This window comes from Schistocerca nitens, chromosome 5 (assembly GCF_023898315.1).
Source record: "Schistocerca nitens isolate TAMUIC-IGC-003100 chromosome 5, iqSchNite1.1, whole genome shotgun sequence".
Lineage (NCBI taxonomy): Eukaryota > Metazoa > Arthropoda > Insecta > Orthoptera > Acrididae > Schistocerca > Schistocerca nitens.
The window spans coordinates 246,300,062-246,322,675 of record NC_064618.1 but is presented as its reverse complement, the minus strand read 5'-3'; the positions used below and the strand labels follow the sequence as shown (position 1 = coordinate 246,322,675).

The following is a 22,614-nucleotide window of genomic DNA, read 5'->3' as shown; positions in this document are numbered from 1 at the left end:
TTGTGTGGTCTGATAAAGCTGAAGAATTTTGTCCAAAGTCTACACAGTTTATTGTCCTTTCTACTGTATTGAGAATTTTCATCATTTTAAATACAGGGAAGCGATAAAACATGTACATAATAATCTCAATGTAGAGAGAGAGAAATACTTGTTGCCAATGTTGCTTATCTCTGTATTCTCTTAATTATTATCTTCTGCCACTAATGGTCAAAAATGTAAATTTGAAGGATGAAACAAGGTCAGGAAAACCATCTACAAATAAAGAACACTTTACTGTTGTCCACAGCAATAGTAAATGTAGGTGACTTGTTTCCATCTAAGAAGGAACCAAGTACAGAATTTTTCACTTGAAAGTGGACACTTACTACACCATATTGGATATAGCCTGGTGGAGCCAGAAAGTGGTCAAGGTTTCCTGGCTCAACACCCATGGAGATCTTTAGTATGAAGGCACTTTATACTGTGGCATTTCTTAGTCCTTGGCTCTCCACTACTCTGGAGTATGAGTTGCCATGCTTTTCAGAGGAATTCAGGAATGTTCAAATGCAGGATTATAAGGGATACTGTTCCACACAAGGTATTTAGCTATTCATCAGTTCAGTCAAACTATGAGTATTTCTTCAGGTGTGTCACGTCCACAAACTACTGAATTCACTTCACTGCCCAGATGTAGTCTTGATTTCAGAGTTCTTATAAGTAGCTGTATCTTATTACAAAGAGTGGCTTAAATCTCTTTTCTAGAAGACACACAAGTGAGTCTTCACTAAATGATTGGAGAAGCTGTAATGGAGCATATAACTTGAAACCGAATCATTTGAGAAAATGTGGAGATAAGTACTGAAGTAAAATGGAAATCTGAAGAATGTTAGCAAAAATTTCAGTGACCCACCTATAACCAAATAAAAAGTCTACTTGCCAGTAGTCCTTGTCATGAAAGACACAGCTGGATACAATAAAACAGAAACTAAGAAACTAAGTCTCTAAGTCTCTCCCCCTTCCCCCCACCTCCCAAAATCTTATCCAGTTCCCCCTCACTTGATCAAGCACACTGTGTGGCTTTCCTAAAATAGTTTGTACAATCCACTTTTCTTCTCCATAGAAGAAAATTCTGTCTCCTAAGGCTCAAGTTTCGTCATTATTTCATGGATAAAAGCTGGCCTGTTTTGGAAATCAGCCTTAGTCAAACACAATTAGTTTATTTTTATATTTCCCCAGACATGTTTCGACACAAATGTGCCATCATCTGTGGGTTAAATTTAAAAATTACATCGCTAATTGAACTGTATTAGTGTACATAAATTTTAGTGCTCAGTTTAATCGTTTTTTTTTTTTTTTTTTTTTTTTTTTTTTGACAGCATGTCATCTGCAAGATTTTCTGTCCTGTTTCATGTCCCTGGTTGGTGTCTCAATCAGTTACTATTTAGTGCATTGCTTTCACTCAGTTTTTCATAAATTTCTGCTCACTACTTCACCTCACATGCACTTACACAAAATGTGGCAAAACAAGATCTGAGTAGACACTTCTGACAATACACTCAGTGAGATAAATGTGGAGATTTGACAACAAAAGTAACTTCTTGTGTAGATGACTACTTAGGAAAGTTATGAAATTTTCATGTTAATGTTAGCGTTCTTACACCTTACATAAAAATGCAGATTAACTCTAAAACAGGATTAGTACTAGTCATAATCTGTAATTAGAATACTTTACAGAAGTATTCATGACAACACATGTTTAGAGAGCAAAACCATATATTTTTCAATATCTTTGAAGATAGTTGCATTTATGTTACACAGTCAGGGTTATAGTAAGAATATGTCAGCAGTAGAATGTCCCATAATAATTATTATATAACAGGACCTGAGTATCAAGACAACTTGGTTTATTTCATTGAATAAATACACAATTCTAATAAATTTTTATGACAACAAACAACAGGAATGAAAACTGTAATATTTAAAATCATAACACATTAAGACTGTCATGGGTAGAGTATGGGAATAATTAATCCAAAGAACTGCGAAGCTTATCACACCATTCTACATCATGAACAACAATATGAATTAGGCTACACTGCCACTCACCACACAAAGGAAACATAAAGTGGAGGACAGGCACATTTAAAAGTAAACTGAGCTATTTGAAAAAGAACCTCATCATATCTAAAGAGAGAGAGAACACACACACACACACACACACACACACACACACACACACACACACACACACACACAGAGAGAGAGAGAGAGAGAGAGAGAGAGAGAGAGAGACACTAAGCTACTGAACAAAATCCCACTTCAGATCTAAAAACACATCCACATTTAATTTACAAGATTCAGCTATTGTAAGAAGTCCTTCCTCAGATCTAGAAACACACATACATGTTTATGCACAGATTCTACATTTTGAATATAAAAAAGCAATAACTTACATAGACAGTAAGCACATACAAACTGCACATAGCATAAATATTATTTGTGTGCTTTCAAGTCACAGTTTTCTTTGAAACCTTTCGTTAAGTAAGCTCTGTGACTAATATAGGTTATTATTAACTTACTTCACTGCTCAAGAAGGATAGCAGACATTCAAGCAACACATTTGGCGTGGAATACAAATGATTTTCTTTAGTCTGATGTCCTTTGAGTGGTTCTGATGATAAGGGTGAGAGAGAAATTGTGTTTTTCTTGTCACAAACTTTATCCAGGTGTGCCTGCTCAGAGTCTGACGCCAAAATGTGAGGATCTGATGACTCTTTAGTTATTTCTGCTTCACTCTTCCTATGGATACATTTGTCATCTCCAGGAGATATTAAGTTCCCCAGTTCCATATCATATTCGACAAAAGTATCTTCACTATTACTCAGTGAATTTGACAGCCACATCTGTTAATAAAACAAGATGAAATATCTGTGTTTATCTAGGCAAGATAATTAAAATAAAAGACTTGTTACTTGATCTCACACTATTCTGCAATAAGTAACAACAAAAATCAATTTTTATGCACATGACTTCTACACCTAGTATGTATTTCTTTCTAAAATCCTGAATGTGGCTAGTATCATTGTGCAAGATTGTGCAACAAGCTCCACCGATGTAACTGAGGAAAGCAACAATTTACACATATTCCAAAATAATTTGAAAACATTGTTTATTACTAACTCTATCAACAACCTCTCAGAGGATTTGGAATCAAAAATACCTTCTATTGCAGTTAAACAATACAGTAACTTAGTGGTTAAAATTAGGAAGCTTTTTGTAGGTTTTTGTTATCTGTTTTGTCTGTGACACATATTCAGATGAATGCTGTGCAGCCCTAAAGCATCAACTGCACCGACCAGCAGAGCACCATGAAATGGAATCAAGAAGGCATTGACCCACGTGCCAACAGAAAGAGCAGGCAGTGCTTAGTTTGTGTTGGTGCTGACTCCTACAGTAGCTGACATAACAGACGATGTCTGTCTTCAAGGCGGGACAACAATTGCAGTATTTCCATGAGTAGCAGTACATGCATGGTCACTCTGTAAGCTCCCTGAGTTGGTGTCCTGGTTTGGAGTAGCATAGGGCACCATTTAGTAAAAAGCATACACTGTAACAATGCAGCATAGAGTTATGGCAAGTCAGAAGAAATCATTTATAGTGATTTAATTGATTCTAATATCAGTCTCCAATGTACTAACTCATTATGAGTAGAAGCATGTTCCCAATGCTGTAATGTCTGGGATGCAAGAGTATGGAGATAGAATACCCAAAATAATCAAACAAGACATTCTTTGTATTCATCTGTAGAAAGCTGAAATATTATTAAAGTGTACTAGATTCCAGCACAACCATAACTGTATCAGAGATGTGGTCCATCAGATCTGCACCAACATGGTCTGAGGAGAATTTGGTGAGTGAGTGAGTGTGTGTGTGTGTGTGTGTGTGTGTGTGTGTGTGTGTGTGTGTAGGAGGGGAGGGGGAGAAGGAGAGGGGGGATGGGGGGGGGGGGGAGAGAGAGAAAGAGAGAGAGAGGTATTTTCCCTGGAAAGAAGGAGTAAAAGTCAAGGGTTATAACATGGAAAAAAGGGCAGGCAAGTCATTTCAAAAACAAAGTTCCTTAGAAACGCATTACAGTCTAGAGGAAATGGAAAAATAAGCAAAACTAATAAATGCAGATATGAAAACATGAATTACTGCATTTCCTTGACTTGATAAAGGTTTTAATGTTTCCTTTTATTGTGGAATAACGAACAAGTTTGAAGCAACAAAGTGGCATACTGAAAATGACATCCCATAAAGATTTAAGGAACTATAAGTAGCATCAACATCCTTCACTGAAATAGAATTATAAAATTCTCAGAAAGAAAAGCCCACATGGTATTGATAAAATTTAGAGTAGAATTCTAAAAATTGTTCTACCCTGATAAATAAAACTCCTTAACGATATACGTAACATATCACTAATGAAAGGAATGATTCCAGGCAAAGTGTTCCATTGTTAAACATTTTTACAAAACAAATTTACAGAAAGGCTCTAAATAACTATTACCCATTTCCTTACTAATATTTTCATTCCAAGAAAGCAGTTTACTTCAGTTTAATGTCAAACTTATTAAATATAAAAAATTTACTTAGTGCATTAAGATTGTTTTCCAAAAGAATTGCTTGGCTGAAAATGGTTTTTTATGTATTTACCCACCAAATACAATTATTAAAGGCACCCTACCTTAATTTTTAAAAAGATAGTCTACCCAGTTCTTTACAACAAACAGAACATCACCAACCCTTAAATAATACGTCAACATTTGAAAACTCCACACTGAAATATCAACAATACTAGGAAAAGAACAGATTGCTACTCACCACACACACACACACACACACACACACACACACACACAAAGCAAGAACACCTCACACACATATGATCACTACCACCAGCAGTTCTGACCTGAATATGTCACGTGAATAGCAATCTGGAGTGGGGCAGGGAAGGGGGAGGGACAGCAACATAAGTGTGGAAGGAGAGAAGAGCATTATCTGGCGGCACAGTAGGAATTAGAGACTGACAGGTGCAGAGTCGGGAGATGGGGTGAGGGTCAAAAAACTGGAACAGAAAATGAGAGGAGTGGAAAAGAAGAGGAGCAGGGAACAGGAAAGGATGGGCAGTTCAATGGCAGAGGGTGGCACACGAGGAGGGTGAGGGAATGTGGAAAGAGAGGAGGTGATAGGGGGAGGGGACGCAAATTGTTGGGTCCAGGGTGTGAGGACAGACGGTTACTGTACGTTGAGATCAGGATAATTTTGGAAGTGGAGAATATGTCGTAAGGATAACTCTCATCTTTGCAGTTCAGGAAAGCTGGTGGTGCAGGGGAGGATGTAGATGGCCCAGGTTGTGAAACAGTCACAGAAGTCACGTTCTGCTGCATGTTGTGTCACTCTGCTCTTGGCCACAGTTTGGCAGTAGCCATTCATCCTGATGGATAGTTGGTTGGTAGTCATACCAATATAAAAGCAGTGCAATAGCTACAGTAGAGCTGGTAAACAACACGGCTGCTTGTACTGATGGCCTGGCCTTTGATGAGCTAAGATAAGCCATGACACAACAGGAATAGGAAGAGCTGGGTGGGTGGATTGAGTCGGTCTTGCACCTGGGTCTTCCACAAGGAAATGATCCCTGTGGCTAGGTGTTGCAGTTTGGAGTGCCATAGGAATGGACTAGGATGTTGTGGAGTGTGGTGGTTGATGGAAGATCACTTTAGGAGTGATGGGTAGGATCTTGGGTACAATGTCCCTCATTTCAGGGCATGATAATAGATATCACAGCCCTGACAAAGGATGTGGCTCAGTTCTTCCAGTTTGGAGTGATACTGGGCAACGTAGGGGGCACTCTTTTGTAGATGGCTCTTGGGTGTGGTGGGACAATTGGGGTGTGTGTGAGGATATGGCACGAAAAAAAGTATCGATACATCGACGGAAAAAATACTGACATACCGGCCTACAGAAATATCGGCTGCACATTGTAAATATGCTGCCAGTTTTAGAGCTGTATATTGAAGTATAATATTGATTTACTATTAGATATTCTGTACATCAACAAGCTAGCAGCCTGCTTAACCCCCCCCCCCCCCCCCCGCCCCCTTTCAGCAGGAATCGAAGGGAAAACAATGCACATTCACACTTGACGATAACCACTTCACAAACAATAATGGCAATGCATGTAAGTGGCACAATAAAAGGTGTCCAAGGGGTCCGTTGTTCAGTTTCATCACTTATAAGATTGTCCAGAAAACTTCATGTCGATTTCCCTGTTTTTTCATTTCGGTCAGTGACCACGACCTCGAAACTGTAATGTCAAAATTGCATGGTAAAGCTGAACATTGCAGTTTCTGTTGGTAGCATTTAGCGCCAATTATATCAGCACTTCCCCTCACACATCTCCACCTACTGCAAAGGCCAATCTTGTCATTTAGATTTCTGATCATAATTTTCAGCAAGTATTTTTGAACAACACCAAAGTGAAGAAATAGCACACAAGTCGTGTGAAAAATTGTTTTTAACACAACTGGCATGCTATTTCTTCACACTGAAACTCTTGTTACTCCATTCGCCCTCCCAGTACAATTGGACATCTTCTTTTGTGCCACCTATACTTGCTTCACACAATCAAAGATAAGGACTGGATGTGATGAGATTTCAAAAAGTAGTAAGACTCCTTCACACAGTGATAGTAAAATTATGTTCTACAGAAATTTCAAAAGAACAACTTCAAATATTTACTAAAAATTGTGAAAAAATATAATGTAAAATAAAAATATCAGCACTCAATATTGCCGTATTGATATAAATATATTGATACAACAGGAAACAAATTATCACCAGTATATTTCAATTTTTTTTGTTTTTGTTTTGAAAAAACATCAATAGATTGATATTTTATCAACAGCCATGATATATACCCAGACCTTCCCATGTATTTCATTAGCGTTGCTCTTGCCAATGATCTATCAAGTCATAAATCACAGCCTGAGTAAAAAAAAATCATTATAGAACATATCTTTGCAACCACTCAAACAACTACCTGTCTTGCTGCACTAACAGTGCATGAAGAAAAGACATGGTAGAGAAGTCTTAGATGCACTTGGTCATAATTTACCCAAGATTTGTGGGAAATAAGTTTATGTAGCATACAGAACTTTTACACAGACAAATGTAGTGACAGTAATTTAGTAGCATAACAGTAAATGTGTATATTACCTGGTTACAGAACATATGAATGAGATCTGGATGTTCACTGATGACTGCACACAGCATACAAAGGAAAGCAATTTCATCTGATTCATTTGGTGAGCCATTTTTACCATTACATGTCATTATCAACTGCTGTAAAGTGAAAAATAAAATTGAAGTAGTTTCTTCTACGGCATTTCTGAATCTTAAAAACACAGCACTATATTACCAACCATTACTGAAGGAAAAATTGCTGCATTTGACAAAATTGGTTGTCTGATTTTAACTACAAGTCTCCTCACAAATACAAGCACAGTATGCCTCATTCCTGGTGGTGAATCAGACGTGGCAAGAGCAACAAGAACATCAAGTAATTTATGATACAAGAAATACTCCAAACATGGACCAGTTGTTCCTACGGCTTGTGTGTCTTCCTCTTGAATCAATATCTGCAAGACAAAACAAAAATTTTACAACTAAAACTGAAAAAAAAAACAACAGATACAAGAATTATTAAGTTTGAAAGTTCTATTGCTACTAAACTGCTTCAAAGAGCCTCAGATATGACTAAAAGTGCAATAGCAAGTTACATCAAAAGAAAAGACTGTGATTCTACAGTCAACAAATTCCTAGTTATGAAGTTGAAGGCAAAAGACTTACGGCCACTAGTGTTTCAAGTGTGGCCACTGAATACCTTACAGATCCATCAGCACTGATTTTAGTCACACTATAATAGTCATTAATAAATACTGTACATCATGTTTAGGGCCTTTGAGCTAGAATGAGAGCTGATACAGTTCCTGGCCCACTTTAGAGGCAACCTATAATTCCTTCTCTGGAAAGATAGTTAACTATTTTCTTAATTCATGCTCAGTCCAATGGGATAGCAATTTAAAATGGAGTCAACACAAAGAAAAACTAATGAAGACACACAGTATAGTATGTTTTACTCTCAGAAGCATCTGTCATATTGTTGACCGAAAGACAAGTGTGTTGGTATATTTTGCATAATTGCACTCTCTGTTGGGTTATGGAAATATCTACTGCTGCAGTGTACAGTAGGTAAACTTAATACTTATTCAGCAGAAGTAAGCAATAATAACATTGTGTATAGCAGATAACCATACATTTTTCACATACACTGCGAAAGATTTTGGATTTGTAACACTCACTTTCCAACAAAGTTACTTCTTGAAGGTTTTTGTGGCTAACAATAAAAACCAGTTCAGCTGCACTGTGATTCGCTTCATCACAATATGAAACACACATAAAAAAAAGAAGATCATGTACACTTTGTCTACCTGTCTAGGTACCAGAGTGGAGTTATTTACTGTCGTTCAAAGGTATTCAACACCTTTACATTTAACAATAGGAAATTGGAAGCCCCAATTTATATCTACATGACTACTGTGGAAATCACACTTAAGTGCTTAGCAGAGGGTTCATCAACATACTTTCAGACTATTTCTCTACCTTTCCACTCTTAAGTAGCATGTGGGTAAAATGAACAACTAAATCTTTCCATGTGGACTCTGCTTTCTCTTATTTTAATATGATGATCAGTTTTTGTTATCTAAGTGAGAATCAACAAAATATTTTTACATTTGGAGGATAAAATTGATCTTGCCACAACTGGAAACACTTTCAGTTTTATGACTGTGGCACAAACTCACGTATCATATTCATGACACGTCTACCATTTTCCGTGAAAACGCAAAACAAGATGCCTTTCATCAAACTTTTTCGATGTCCTCTGTCAGTTCCATCTGGTAAGGATCCCACATCATGAAGCAATACTCCAGAAAAGGATGGACAAGTGTAATGTAGTCAGTCTCTTTAGCAGGTTCATTACATCTTCTAAGCGTACTGGTTCATCTACCCCACTCATACGTGATGTTTCCAATTTAAGTTGTTCCTGTTTGCCTGACAAATTGGGAGACTTTTCAATTGCTCCCCCGGAAAGTGTTTTGTTGCCAACCCCACTTCAAAATGATCTTCCACTCAACCACACATGGGTCACCACTCTCTATTCAGGTATTAAACAGGCCGACCATGAACGGGGAACATTTGACAGGTGCTGGATGTACACAGGATCCTGACCTCTGGCCTCCCACAATGATTACAACATGCAAGAGCTTCAAGCTGCATGACCAAAGCCAGCACCACCTGTCCCTCTGAGCAAAGGGTCATCAACTCAGCTCACATCTGAAAGCAGCTTTCTCAGTCTCTATCCAAACAAAGGCAGTGGAAAACTAGACCATACAAATGTGAGAAAATTACATTAACCTACAAAAGCACACACAGACAAATCTAAACAAGTAACTCGTTTCCACAAAGAAGCTTGTAAAATGAACACACAAATGATGTTCTTGTGATGCTACATGAACAGAGTTCAAAAGAAAATTGAAAACATATCCCAGTAACCACTCCCTTTACCAATTATCTGATTATCTATCTTCAAATACTGGAGATTCCTCTTAGCTACAACACAAATAACAGTGTTCAGCTGTATAAAGGAAACTGTATTTATAGATCTAGTAAACTATTTTCTCTGAAAAGCAGCAATTTATTCAATAAAATAATAAGCTACAGGTATGAGATAAACTGCAGCTATTTAATGGAAATGATGAAGAAGCAACAATTTTCAATGTAGTAGATTTGCTCTAGTTTACTAAATTTAAATGGCATAAACACAAACAACACTAAGCAGTAAAGTGTTAAACTAGCTGAGTACCTGGTATTGCCGTGGATGAACTTAATTCATTAACTCATCTCCTCCACGCTCCTCTCTGGCCACCTTCTTCTCCCCCTTTTCTCTAACAACCTCCACACTCTATCCCCTCCTACGCCCCCCTCCCCCTCCCTGTGCCACTCTCTGATCAACTGTACCTCTTCAGCTCACTCTGCCAATCTGCCCCCCCCCCCCAAAAGCCCATCCCCTTCTGCCCATCTCTGTACCTCTTCAGCTCACTCTGCCAATCTGCCCCCCCCCCCCCCCCCCCCCAAGCCCATCCCCTCCTGCCCATCTGTCTTGTTCCCACTCTCTTTTATCATCTCCTCCTCCAGGACACTTTCCGTAGGCTGGATGCAGCTGCTTCACATGTCTTATGCGATTTTCTAAATGTCTCTATGGCAATGCCTCTTCATAACTCCATAGACAGTTATTGTTTTCACCTACAAATGTTTGTGCTTTGCATTTAAAATTTGTCAAAACTGCTGCCAGGTGCAAGGAATTTCCTAAAGGTTGATTCAACTGTAGGAGTGTCTTAGTAATAAAGAATAAATGTATTAAAACCGTACACAATGAGGCATTTTTTCATGTATCTCACTGTTTATGACATCATATCTCTTGAATTGTGCATTGTACAATGATATCTTTGTACAGGTACATTCAGGAGCATGTGAGGATACGGACAGCAAAATATGTTGTGAATAGAGTTAGAAGCAAAGAAGTAATAAATTTAAATCACATATATGATCCAGCAGTTTTTCATGCATGTCACTGTTTATGATGCCATATCTCCACTCTGCAGTGGAGTGTGCACTGACATGAAACTTCCTGGTAGATTAAAACTGTCTGCCGGACCAAAACTCAAATTTGGGTCCCAAGTTCGAGTCTCGGTCTAGCACACAGTTTTAATCTACCAGGAAGTTCCATGTCTCCTGATGTGTGTGCCATGCACTGATATTATTTTGTAGGTACATTCAGCAGCGTATGTGGATACTGTCTGCAAAATTTGTTGGAATACAGTTAGTAGAATAGAAGCAATAAATTTAAGTTTCATGCACAATGTGATGGTTTTTTGTGCACTTCAAGTGTTTACGACGTCATATCCTGAACTATGAGTAGTACTTTTGTAGGTGCTTTTAGCAGCATATGTGTTTACTATCTGTGAAATTTATTCTGAATGGAGTTAGTAGCACAGAAATAATACATTTAAACATTGTACATGATGTGGTAGCTTTTCGGGCATCTCATTGTTTATGACACCATGTCTACTGAACTGTGATAAGCAGGTGGTTCTTACCATACAGCAATTGTTGCCTGACTGTAAATGGTAATTGTTCCAAGATAAAAAATATGTATGTATAGACTGTGATTTGCTTTTGTGTGTGTGTCTGGGGGGTTCTTCTGTTTTGTTTTGTTTTCTTTCTTTCATTTCACATCCACATCTGGGAAAGTTCTCCTAACAGATAAGACTTACAAAATATGGTCAATGAATGTAAAACCACAGGTATTGATTCTCCTCCAGACTATCTGCTTGGTCAATTTGCTTCCACTGCTCCAATTTCCATTATTATTACACTTCCCAAAGTGGAGTGGTATAATGGTTAATGTACTGGAGCTGCATTCAGCAAAAGATTCTGCCAATCTCTAACGGCCTTGTCAGTAGAAGGATATTAAACTCAAATATTGCTTTCCTTTTCTATGACCAATCGAAGAAAAATGTCCAGACTGAAAGCCTGATGAACATACACTGAAGTGCCAAATAAACTGGCACAGGCATGCGTATCCAAATACAGAAATATGTAAACAGGCAGAATATGGTGCTGCAGTCGGCAACATCTAAATAAGGCAACAAGTGTCTGATGCAGTTGTTAGATCAGTTACTGCTGATACAATGGCAGGTTATTATGATTTAAGTGAATCTGAACATAATGTTATGGTCGGAGCACAAGCAATGGGACACAGCATCTCCGATGTAGCGATGAAATGGGGATTTTCCAGTAGAACCATTTCAAAAGTCTGCTGTGAATATCAGGAATCCGGTAAAACATCAAACCTCTGACATCGCTGCACCCAGAAAAACATCTTGCAAGAATGGGACCAATGACGACTGAAGAAAATCATTCAACATGACAGAAGCGCAACCCTTCCGCAAATTGCTACAGATTTCAACACTGGGCCATTAACAAGTGTCAACATGCAAACCATTCACCAAAACATCATTGATATGGGCTTGCGGAGCCGAATACCCACTTGTGTACTCTTGATGACGGCACAACACAAAGCTTTATGCCTCGCCTGGGCCCGTCAACACTGACATTGGACTGTTAATGACTGGAAACATGTGGGAAAACAATTCATAATTTTGTTTGAAAGCAATTAAAACAAAAATGAGATGTAGAATAATTATACCCATTTTTCTTTTTACGATATTATTCGGAATTATTATTGTGTTCTGTCATGACTTTATATGAATTAAAATTTTCTCCAATGTAACAATCAACACCACGCTGTTGAAAAGAGTTCATTTGTTTTTTTTTATTTGCTTCTCATTGAATTGAGCTGAATTTGCACACAGGTAAGGATGATCCAACAAGAGCAGTGCTTGGGAAATGGGAACTGCGCACGGATCTTTTGATGGTGGCCATTTGAAAGCATTAGCAGGACCACAAGGTGTCATAAAAGAGATGGTTATATCTTGCACAGTTACACAGAGATGGACCTCATGCTTTCGGGAATATGTCAAGAGCTGCAAGATAAATGTTGGTTGCAGGAGTGTGCAATGTGTCCTGGTGCTGAAGTGATGACTGTTGAAACATTACACCTTCAGGATACTGACAATCATGTAACCTATGCATTATATCTGTCCCACCCACCACTGATTGTCATACACACAAGAAATGAAGTGGCTCACTACAAAGTCTTCTAATATATACTGTGGTCTCTGCATTTCACACACAGTAACAGGCTGCATTTTGTGGAGAACCGTTCTTGCAACGTATGTGCCCCTCTGGGATGCAACCCAGAAATGACTTGAATTCCTACCACAGATCTAACGCTTTAGACGACCCGAAGTGATGTGAAGTTGGATTTCAAAATTCACACCTCTCACACATCAGTTGACTTACTTGATCTGCACAGTCAATCTTCTTCTCTAGATTGCTGACTTTGTCGATCTCCAAAACTTTCTCCAAAGAACAGTGCTGGTTACAGGAATTTATAAGACTCTCTCTCTACTTTTGAAATAATTTAGCACTAGAAGAATACTTTTAGTTCAGTCTTGGTATATTACAACTTCCACCAATAACATATTCACCATTTCTCACATTAATACTCAAATGTTTACAAGTCAACCGATTCATCTCACGTTAGACTCGATAAAATACATCTGCAATAAAATTGGTTTAACAACCACATAATTTATGAACCCGTCTTGCCTCTAGAGAGTCCAATACGTGAAGTACTTAAAAGTCTATATTCAATTGTTCATTTTTCTTTAACAATAATCAGTCACTAAAACAGCAAAGAATACTACATAATTACCCCTTGTTCTTTCATCACGGCTTCTGTGGCCCTAGCAGCAATGCTTGTCAGCATTGTTCGACCACCACGCTCACAGTCTTCTCATAACAAACTTCCACCCTGCACACAGAAACAGGTGGCACAGTAGATACGTTTCCACTCTCCCATCTATATTTAAAATATCGTGTGTTCAAGACGGTAGAAGGACGAGTGGTTCTAGAATTTACGTGAAAATTCTCAAAGCACTACACAGGCTTCATAGAAAACCACTCTTCTCTCTTTTTAAACATAATTCCCTTAATGTACTTTCATTTAGAATTAAGAGTTTCATATTTGTTACTGATGTTGATATGGTGTGTACAAATCCAGTAGCATCTATTATAGCATCAGAAGCTTCATGCTGAAGATTAAATCTTGTTGCAAGATGTTTACAGAGGTACCCCATCACATGCACTTCTTCCATGGCGTATTGCTGAAAATATATTTTTTTTCTCCTAATTCCTGTACTACAGTGTTGACCAAGCTCATAAAGCTGAAAGCGATTTTTTAAAATGAGGTGTTGCACCATTGGTCACATACACATGTTTAGGAAACACATGGCCTCTACGTGCTATGCCATCAATTATGCTGATGGTGTTGCATGCATGTGCACTGTCATGAGTGAGATCACCACCAACAATAGCAAAACAGTGTGGCGTTCCAATGAAGTGAGCAACACTTGTGAATATTGATACCTGTGATGTGTGCCAGAGGCAACTTTGGATTTCATTCAGCAAAGCAACAGACCAGTTCTCAGCAAAGTCGAAATAAAGAACTAATTTGTCAATATTCTGGGATGTTGCTGATTTTACTTCTGCTATGGCATGTCTCTGTATCCTCTGGATATGATGGTGAGCTATTCCTTAACAAAATTCTCTGGATTTACTGTCTTCTTCATCAACTCTCCTCCCTCCCATAATGCATAGGTTACATCATTGTCAGTATCCTGAAGGTGTAATGTTTCAACAGTCATCACTTCAGCACCAGGACACATTGCACACTCCTGCAACCGACATTTATCTTGCAGCTCTTGACATACACACAAAAGCATCAGGTCCATCTCTGTGTACTTCTTTCCTGTGACACTACTTATAGTGAAACAAACAAGTTTCAAATTAGTGCAGTAAATAAATGTACTTACTTCCTTCGCTGGCTGGGATTTTCACCCATTTTGGTCATAAGGAGTAGAATTTTGTGAGACCAATTTTTAAATTTGGATCCTCCTTTTTCATTGGGAGATATGCTTCTCTTATTGATATATTTTTAAGTTTTCAACTTTTTCGCCATTTGCACTAACAGATATAACATCAGCCTGGTTAGGACTTTGTCTGGTGCAAATAACTTTCTTAATCTTTATTTCAAAAGCTTTTGAAATCAAATAATGTGAGGAAGCGGATATGTATTTCTGTATCTGCAGTTTAGAATAGCTGCCTGATGTCAGTGTCAATAACTGTACCTTCTCAGTACAGGTGACTGCTGAGATAGCAATATTTAGATTTTGAAACCACTCATCACATTTTGTACACGTAACACTATCTTCAGGTTCTGTACCAAGTGCATCTATATTACACTTCACAAAGTTTTGGAGATGTTGCTTGTGTAAAACTTGTTTCAATTTCTTTCACTTTTCTTTTTACATACTGTTTTCTTATTGTGGTTCTTACCTTCCCTGGAAGTTTAAGAGGGGATATACTAGGGACTACAGCAGAAATTCTAACATTCAATGCACCAACAACTTCACACCCAGGAATAGAAACATCTGCAATGTCTTCTTCAGTTTCACGTTTGGATTATGGTGATTGTTCAGGTGGGTTGCCACTAAATTTCTTCTTGTAGTGAGTGTAGCAATTCCTGCACAATGGATGCGATGCTAACACTGTTACTTGAGGACCAAGATATTTCTTCAATATCTCTGACAGATCTCCAACAGCTGTGAAGAACTTTTGACTTTTCTTAAACATCACCTTCTTGAGTCTTTCTTCACAGTCCACACACCTCACTCTTCCACAAATGTATTTCCTCACTGACATTGTATCTAACAAAAAATTCAAACCAAACACAAAACTCTATGCAGAATGGTTTATGTGCAAGTTCTCACTCGTTTGTTATACACAGAAGAGCACTGGAAACAGTGTTCCCAACATGCATACTTTACAGTAGAAATTCAGTGCTGTAAAATATGCAGAATGTCGAAAAATTTTTAACAGTTTACACAGAAAAATATTGTCCACTGTGTTTGCACTGACTACTAACATATTAACCAAACAATATTTTATGTAAGTCTCAAAAGTTTTCAGATGGGGGTTTTCGAGCAAATAATATGTAAAAACTCATAAAAATGCAATTTTTTACATTTTTAGTAAGAAATATTTACATAATACAGATAGCTGGAGCAGAGAAGACACTGTTTATAATTATATCAGTAGTATCTGGTAATATGATCGAAAAGATAGTGTTCTGTAACTTTCCACATTAGAAAAAGAAATTTTTAAGTGAAAAAATTAACTTAAATTTTGTATTTTTGTCTTAAATTTGTAAGTTAAAGTAAGCCCACAAGTATGCAGGTGTCAACTAAATTTCAACACACTAAGAGGGAGCTTTAACACAAAATATCTGCCAGGTCTCCAGTACTTTTGGTTTATTAACTATATACATATTTTTTGTTCTCTCTCTTTTTAAGGGTTATTTACAAAATATACATTTTTCAAAGGGGCATATCATTTACAAAAATTAATATAAAACAAAAATACTTTATTTTTTAGCACTTACGATATAGGGGTCTAATATATATTTTTTCCAGAGAAATTCATGACTATGAGTTGACAAGGCCTGTACAATTTGTGACGAAATCACCCACGTCAAAATTGTGGTAACAATCCAACATGAATGTAAAACAGCTAATGTTAATAACAGTGTCCTAATAATAATTCAGTCTTGTTTCAGATACACACAATTTAAAAAAGTCTAAAACTAAGTTACCTCTTGCTTAAATTATCATTCCATAGTCTATGAATTCTACTGAATAGTAGCATTTGTCCCACACAATCTGCTAAGGCTTTATTTTTTGAATCTCTGGGTTCATATTTAATATGTTTTTGCCCATTAATTTGTTAGACATTTTCATCCCCATATGATGTAGAAGAATGTGTCTGTAATTTCAGTTGGTGTGGGGGTAGCATTAAAATTCTTTTTATTTCTCGTATTTTGTGTGTGGTTAAAATGGTCTCCTCAAATAATTTTTGTCTGTCATGTTACTAGTACCCACTGTATTTCTTTTAGTATATTTTTTAACTGCACAGTATTCAGGTTGGTATAAGGAAATAGTGACTTTTAAAATGCATCATGCAAAGCTGGCAATATTACATGAAAGGGATCACAAGATACAGATATCCTACTGATTCAGTTATCATGGAGCATCGGTTTAGGCAACATTGTTCTCTCACCATAAAAATGTTATACAAAAATGATAATTTCAGAACTGTTCAGCAATATTTCCAATATTTTTACATTTATAATTTCATAGCTGAGTGCCTCCAAAATAATTACTAAAAGACTTGATTGACAATGATGAACAAACCAGTATTATGACTCAGAAATGTGCTAAGCATGCAGGTTACCATAGATATGTACATTTGTTTTGGAGCCCGAATTTCTAAGCTAGTTGTTGACTACAGTGTTTTGGATTTAGGTTCTCACCAGCAAGGTCATTAATGTTGGTTGTTTATATACAGGGAAGAGTATAGTTAAAACATTCAAAATTCAGTTGTCACATCAAATCTATTAATGCAATATTACACTCTTACTACAGGAATGCTTAGCTAAGATGGCAAATGTGTGACATGTTCTGCTAAATTGTGAATATAAAATATTTTCCATATGTATTTGACAAAACAATGCTATAGGCATTTACCATATGACACACTTCCTCTTGCTACTACACAAATCTCCAACCAGATGTGGGATGTTCAAAATGAAAATGGGTTTTCCATGAGAAAAACGGGATGAAACAACACTGAAACATTAAAATCTTCACCCAATCGAAGTGATATGAGTCCTAACAAAACAGAAAACGTGTTACATGTTAGGTCTAAATTTTAATATATTTGTGAATGCAACTATGTGTTGCACATGGCATGCCTTGTTTAGTGTAGATCTGTAATGGAGAAAGAACAGAAGACTTCGTTAACTCAGTATTTTTTTATAACTATTATTGTACAAATTCAACATCAAACCTTCCCGGCCTGTCACAGAGATGGCACTGATGTCAAAGAATATTTTAGTTGTCATTTTGCTACATGATGCATAATGATGTTAAGGCCATTGTCAACTTGATCTGTGCCACTGTAGCATCTGCACTGAATTTCTAAGTCTGTAACTGTGTTACATCTATCTGGCTCAAATAGTAAAATGGCACATTGTGTTCCCATGAAATCATTCAAAATTGGTGAAGATTTGCAAGAACTATGTTCCTCCATTTTTAACCCTTCAGAAATACACAACAGAACTTAAGTGTGACTGTGGAAATGGAAATGCCGTGTGGCTAGGGCCTCCCGTCGGGTAGACCGTTCACCTAGTGCAAGTCTTTCGAGTTGACGCCACTTCGGCGACTTGCGTGTCGATGGGGATGAAATGATGATGAAAGACACACAACACCCAGTCATCACGAGGCAGAGAAAATCCCTGGCCCCGCCGGGAATTGAACCCGGGACCCCATGCGCGGGAAGTGAGAACGCTACCGCAAGACCACGAGCTGCGGACAGTGTGACTGTAATCTTGAATACGATACATGTGAAGGATGTCCTGGGAAAAAAAAAAGAGGAAGGAGAAAGAGAGAGAGAGAGAGAAAGTGTCAAATTCAGTACTGGGCAACAGCTAATTAGCATATTGACTCCCACCTGCACCCACAGCAGACCTGCATGCCTGAAGCCCATGTGGCTGCCAGCAGCCACAGCAGAGCTTCATGCCTAACACAGTGTACCTGACATGGTCTGGCTATTACACATCCGTCACAATGCTTATGTGATTTATTCATCTCATTACGTACAATTTTCGAATCATTTGATTTGATGTACAGAAGACATGTCAAGGTTTACATGGCAGTCAGTCTGTTAACATGTCTGCAATAGCTACTCCACAGCATACTGATAGGAAGAGTATGGTCCATTTTATATGAAAACTGAACTATCTGAAAGCTTTATATACAAAGCATGCCAGATTTGTAGATTGACAATTAAAAGCCAATGGAAAAATAAATTTCTCTATTCTGTGATCCCTTTAAAAAGAATAACTCGATTGTGTGTCATTTTGTTACTGAAGAAAAGAATATTGAATTTTAATGGTTTGCTAATAATGACGTCATTAAAAATGGAGATTTCATACTGGGATCAGATGTGTACGCATCGTCCTCAGCCATACATGAAACAACAATTTATGCAGTGGGTGGAAGCCACTTTCTCTGCACTAAAAAGGCATGATCAAAGGGAAGGTCATCTGCCAGAAAGGGATGCGAAAGGGGTTATTGTTACTGATTTCTTACAAAATGTATAACAATAACTAATGAATAATTCTGCACTAATAAAATAAAAGATAAAGAGGCCAGGATTAGAGTCAATCAATCACCTCTCATGAGGTCTGCTTATAACATTACATGACGCACCCAATACGTTAAACTGGAAACTGTCAGCTTGAGTTGATGTACAAAGAATAAATAATTAAATTTTGTATTTCAGCCATTATCTAGACGTGTGACTTCTACAGATTTGAGCCTTTTAGAAAACACTCTGTGTGTGTGTGTGTGTGTGTGTGTGTGTGTGTGTGTGTGTGTGTGTGTGTGTGTTTTCCAGAATAATGCCAATGCATCTGTGTGTTATGTACCTTAGCTCCTATGCCTGCTGACCATGTTAGGAAACAACTACTGAATTCTGTATCCAATGTTTTCACCATTTCTCCTACAGCTGTCACCTGGTATCATTTTCATTTGTGTCACAGTTTTTATAGTTCTATAATATTACAAGTTACTTTTGTTTTAACTGCAATTTTTTTATTATGCTTGAATTTTTCCCACAGGATTTCAAAACACTGCTGGTAATGTAGCTTCAATTAATGATTATAGTCTTACCTCAGCAATAAACACAGCTGCTTCTTGTTGGAACAAGGGATTTTTATAACAGATGTCATTCATCCTTTCTCCTTACTTCAATTTCATCACGTTTAAGCTACCAATCGCTAACTTGATGACTTTTTCTTTAATATATTTTACTGGTTCTTGATTTTACTCATTTTAAATGTTTTGTTCATTATCAGATGGCTGCACCGTATATACAAGATGAACTGTTAAGAGCGGTTGAGTGCTTTGAATGTCATGGTGCCCTACAGTGAAAACATTTCAGAAAGAAAATGAAAATTGAGGGTTTATTAAGTTGGAAGTGTATGATAAATGTGTTGTAAGTACATGTACTACACAAGAGGCTCACATTGAGTAACAGATCAGTGAAGACCTGGAGAGTGATAACCTGAGTCTTATTAATCTACAGTCTTCATGACTCATATGTTGGATGTTGTGGAAATATTTCAGGACAGCCAGCCTGTAGATGAGCTGTATTATGAGCAACCATTTCCACCCTAGTGGGTCACAGATCCTTTTACAAATATCTCATTTATTAATTACAATGCTCCTTTGGTCGGTGCCTCTTTCTTCAAGGCTTCTAGCAATGCTGGATCTTCCCTCTGCTCCACAGCAATGCCATTTAATGCAGTGATGACTAAGTATTCTGGAAGCATAAGCTACAATCTTCTCAGCACCTTTCCTAATTTGTACTACAACTGCAACCAAAACTGCTATTGTTTTAGTAAAGCCCTGTATCAGCATTCTCATCGTACAGTGCTAGGACTAAGATGTTAGGGCCTCCTCAATGACAAGGAAAGCTCTTTCTCGAACTTCATGTCAGGAACATTACGCATCTCCTTGCAGAAGCTCTTGCAAGAGACATGCCTTGGTACAGAAGACCTGGTAGTACTATCAAATTCAGAGAAAACTTCTCATCTCACTAATGTGCTGAGGAGTCGGAAAATCTGTGGTGGCTCTTATTTTCTCTGGATCTGGATGGACTCCATTAACTAGATGCTCCAATATTTCTATTTCTTGGGCAACGAGAGGCACTTTTTTGCATTCATGCAGATACCTGCAGCCTGAACACACTTCATCATAGTTGTCACATGGTTTATATATTCTTCAAATGTCCACATAACAAAGATATGTTGTTAGTTTCATGTTTCATGGATGGTTTGGCACGATAAATAGTAATGATGTGGATTGAGTCATTTTACATTCACATCACAGATTAATTTGTAAATAAGGTACATGCCAAATATTTATTTATAAGGTTTTCTTTTTTTAATATGCAGATGCAAGTTATTAACTCCTATTCACCACTTTATACACATTACAGTAATAGAAATTCTTCTATGGAATAGGATGTGTTGTTAAGGACGAACTTTTGTTTTTGAATTTTACTTTGTTGTCTGTCAGACAGTGTATATCACTGCAAAAGTGATAAAAATTTTTTGTTGCAGCATTGTGCAGCCCTCTTTGACCTAAAGACAACCTTAATGAGGAGTAATGAATGTCACGTCTCCTTCTGGTATTGTAATGACGAACATCATTGTTCCTTTTGAACTGCAGTGGATTATTTACAACAAACTCCATGAGGGAATAAATATACTGTGAAGCAGTAGTCAGAATGCCCATCTCCTTAAACAGATGTCTACAAGGTGATTGTGCATGAATACTACATACTATTCTTACACCATATTTTTGCACAATTGAAACATTCTTTTTTAAAGGTGATTTACCCCATAGCATAATTTCATATGACATTATTGAATGAAAATATGCAAAATATGTGAACCTATTAATTTGTCTTTCCACAAGATTTGCAAAGATTCTAAGTGCAGATGTTGCTGAATAAGTTCTTTTAGAAATTCCAAAATGCACTTTTTCTTTTTTAAATTCTTGTCAACATGGACACCTATGAATTTTGAAAGTTTCCACCTTATTCATTATTTTCTCCCCAAGTGCTACATTTATCATTGGTGTAGTATCCCTAAAGAGGGTGCAATCATTCATAGAAAACCTGTCAACGATACTTTCATAAAGAGTGTTAACCATTTCTTATGTTGCTGTATGTTTGTATGTACGTATGGATGGATGGATTGATTGATTGATTGATTACAATATTAGTGTCAACTGGAAAAAGAACTATTCTGCTTGTTGTGTATTAGATGACAGATTGTTTACATACATGAGGAACAATAGTGGACCTAAGATTGAACGTTGGCTAACCCCCACACAATTTCTTCCCAGTCAGAATTACATCCCCAGACTATATTGGTTGAATTACTAAGTACAACTTTCTTCATTCTTTTGATTAGATTTGACATTATCCACTGGTTGGCTACATCATCAATCCCATAAAACATCAATTTATCTACAATACTTTGATTTACAAAGTCAGATGCCTTTGACAGGTAACAGAAAATACCAACTGCTGCTGTTTTATTATTTAATGCTTGTAAATAATTTAAGGTTTTGAAGCAGGTTGTTCGTCATACTTTCAAAGATGGCTGGCACATTACACAGTCCAAATAGCATAACCTTGAACTCAATGGCTATCACGAGTTATGAAGGCAGTCTTTTCCCAGTCAGTCTCATCAACCTCAATTTTCCAGTAGCCTTCCTATATGTCCATAGTTGAAAAATACTTTTCTCCTTTCAAGCAGTCTACGGGATCATCATTGTGTGGCAAAGAGTAGACATCACTTTTTTATGATTTTGTTCACTCAACAATAGTCAACACAGTAACTCCATGTATGTCCTTCTTCACAATGATTACAGGAGAAGACCAAGGACACTCTTGAATGATCAATGATAATATCTTGCAGCATCTTCTCCGCTTCCTCCTGAATTATGCGTTGTTCAGCTGGCTATGCCCTATACCCTACGCCCTATACCCCCATGTTAATAGGGTGTTTTACCATGGATTGGTTGGTCTGTGTTTTCTCCAACCTGGATTTAAACCTATCTCAAAATTGGTATATAGGCTAACACTCACCAACAC

General features: G+C 37.3%; 1 protein-coding gene across 4 annotated transcripts in view; it reads right to left on the bottom strand.

The window, feature by feature from the left end:
* Positions 1-22,614, bottom strand: part of LOC126260119 (FHF complex subunit HOOK interacting protein 2A-like) — a 204,048-nt gene that overhangs the window by 124,295 nt on the left and 57,139 nt on the right. For 3 of the 4 annotated variants that reach the window (XM_049957364.1, XM_049957363.1, XM_049957365.1), the window contains exons 3-5: positions 7,443-7,658; positions 7,237-7,362; positions 2,559-2,882 (exon numbers count right to left, since the gene is read on the bottom strand). In XM_049957364.1, coding sequence (XP_049813321.1) covers positions 2,559-2,882; positions 7,237-7,362; positions 7,443-7,658 — 666 coding nt within the window. The remainder of the gene's footprint in view (positions 1-2,558; positions 2,883-7,236; positions 7,363-7,442; positions 7,659-22,614) is intronic. The other variant, XM_049957366.1, reaches the window with a different exon arrangement.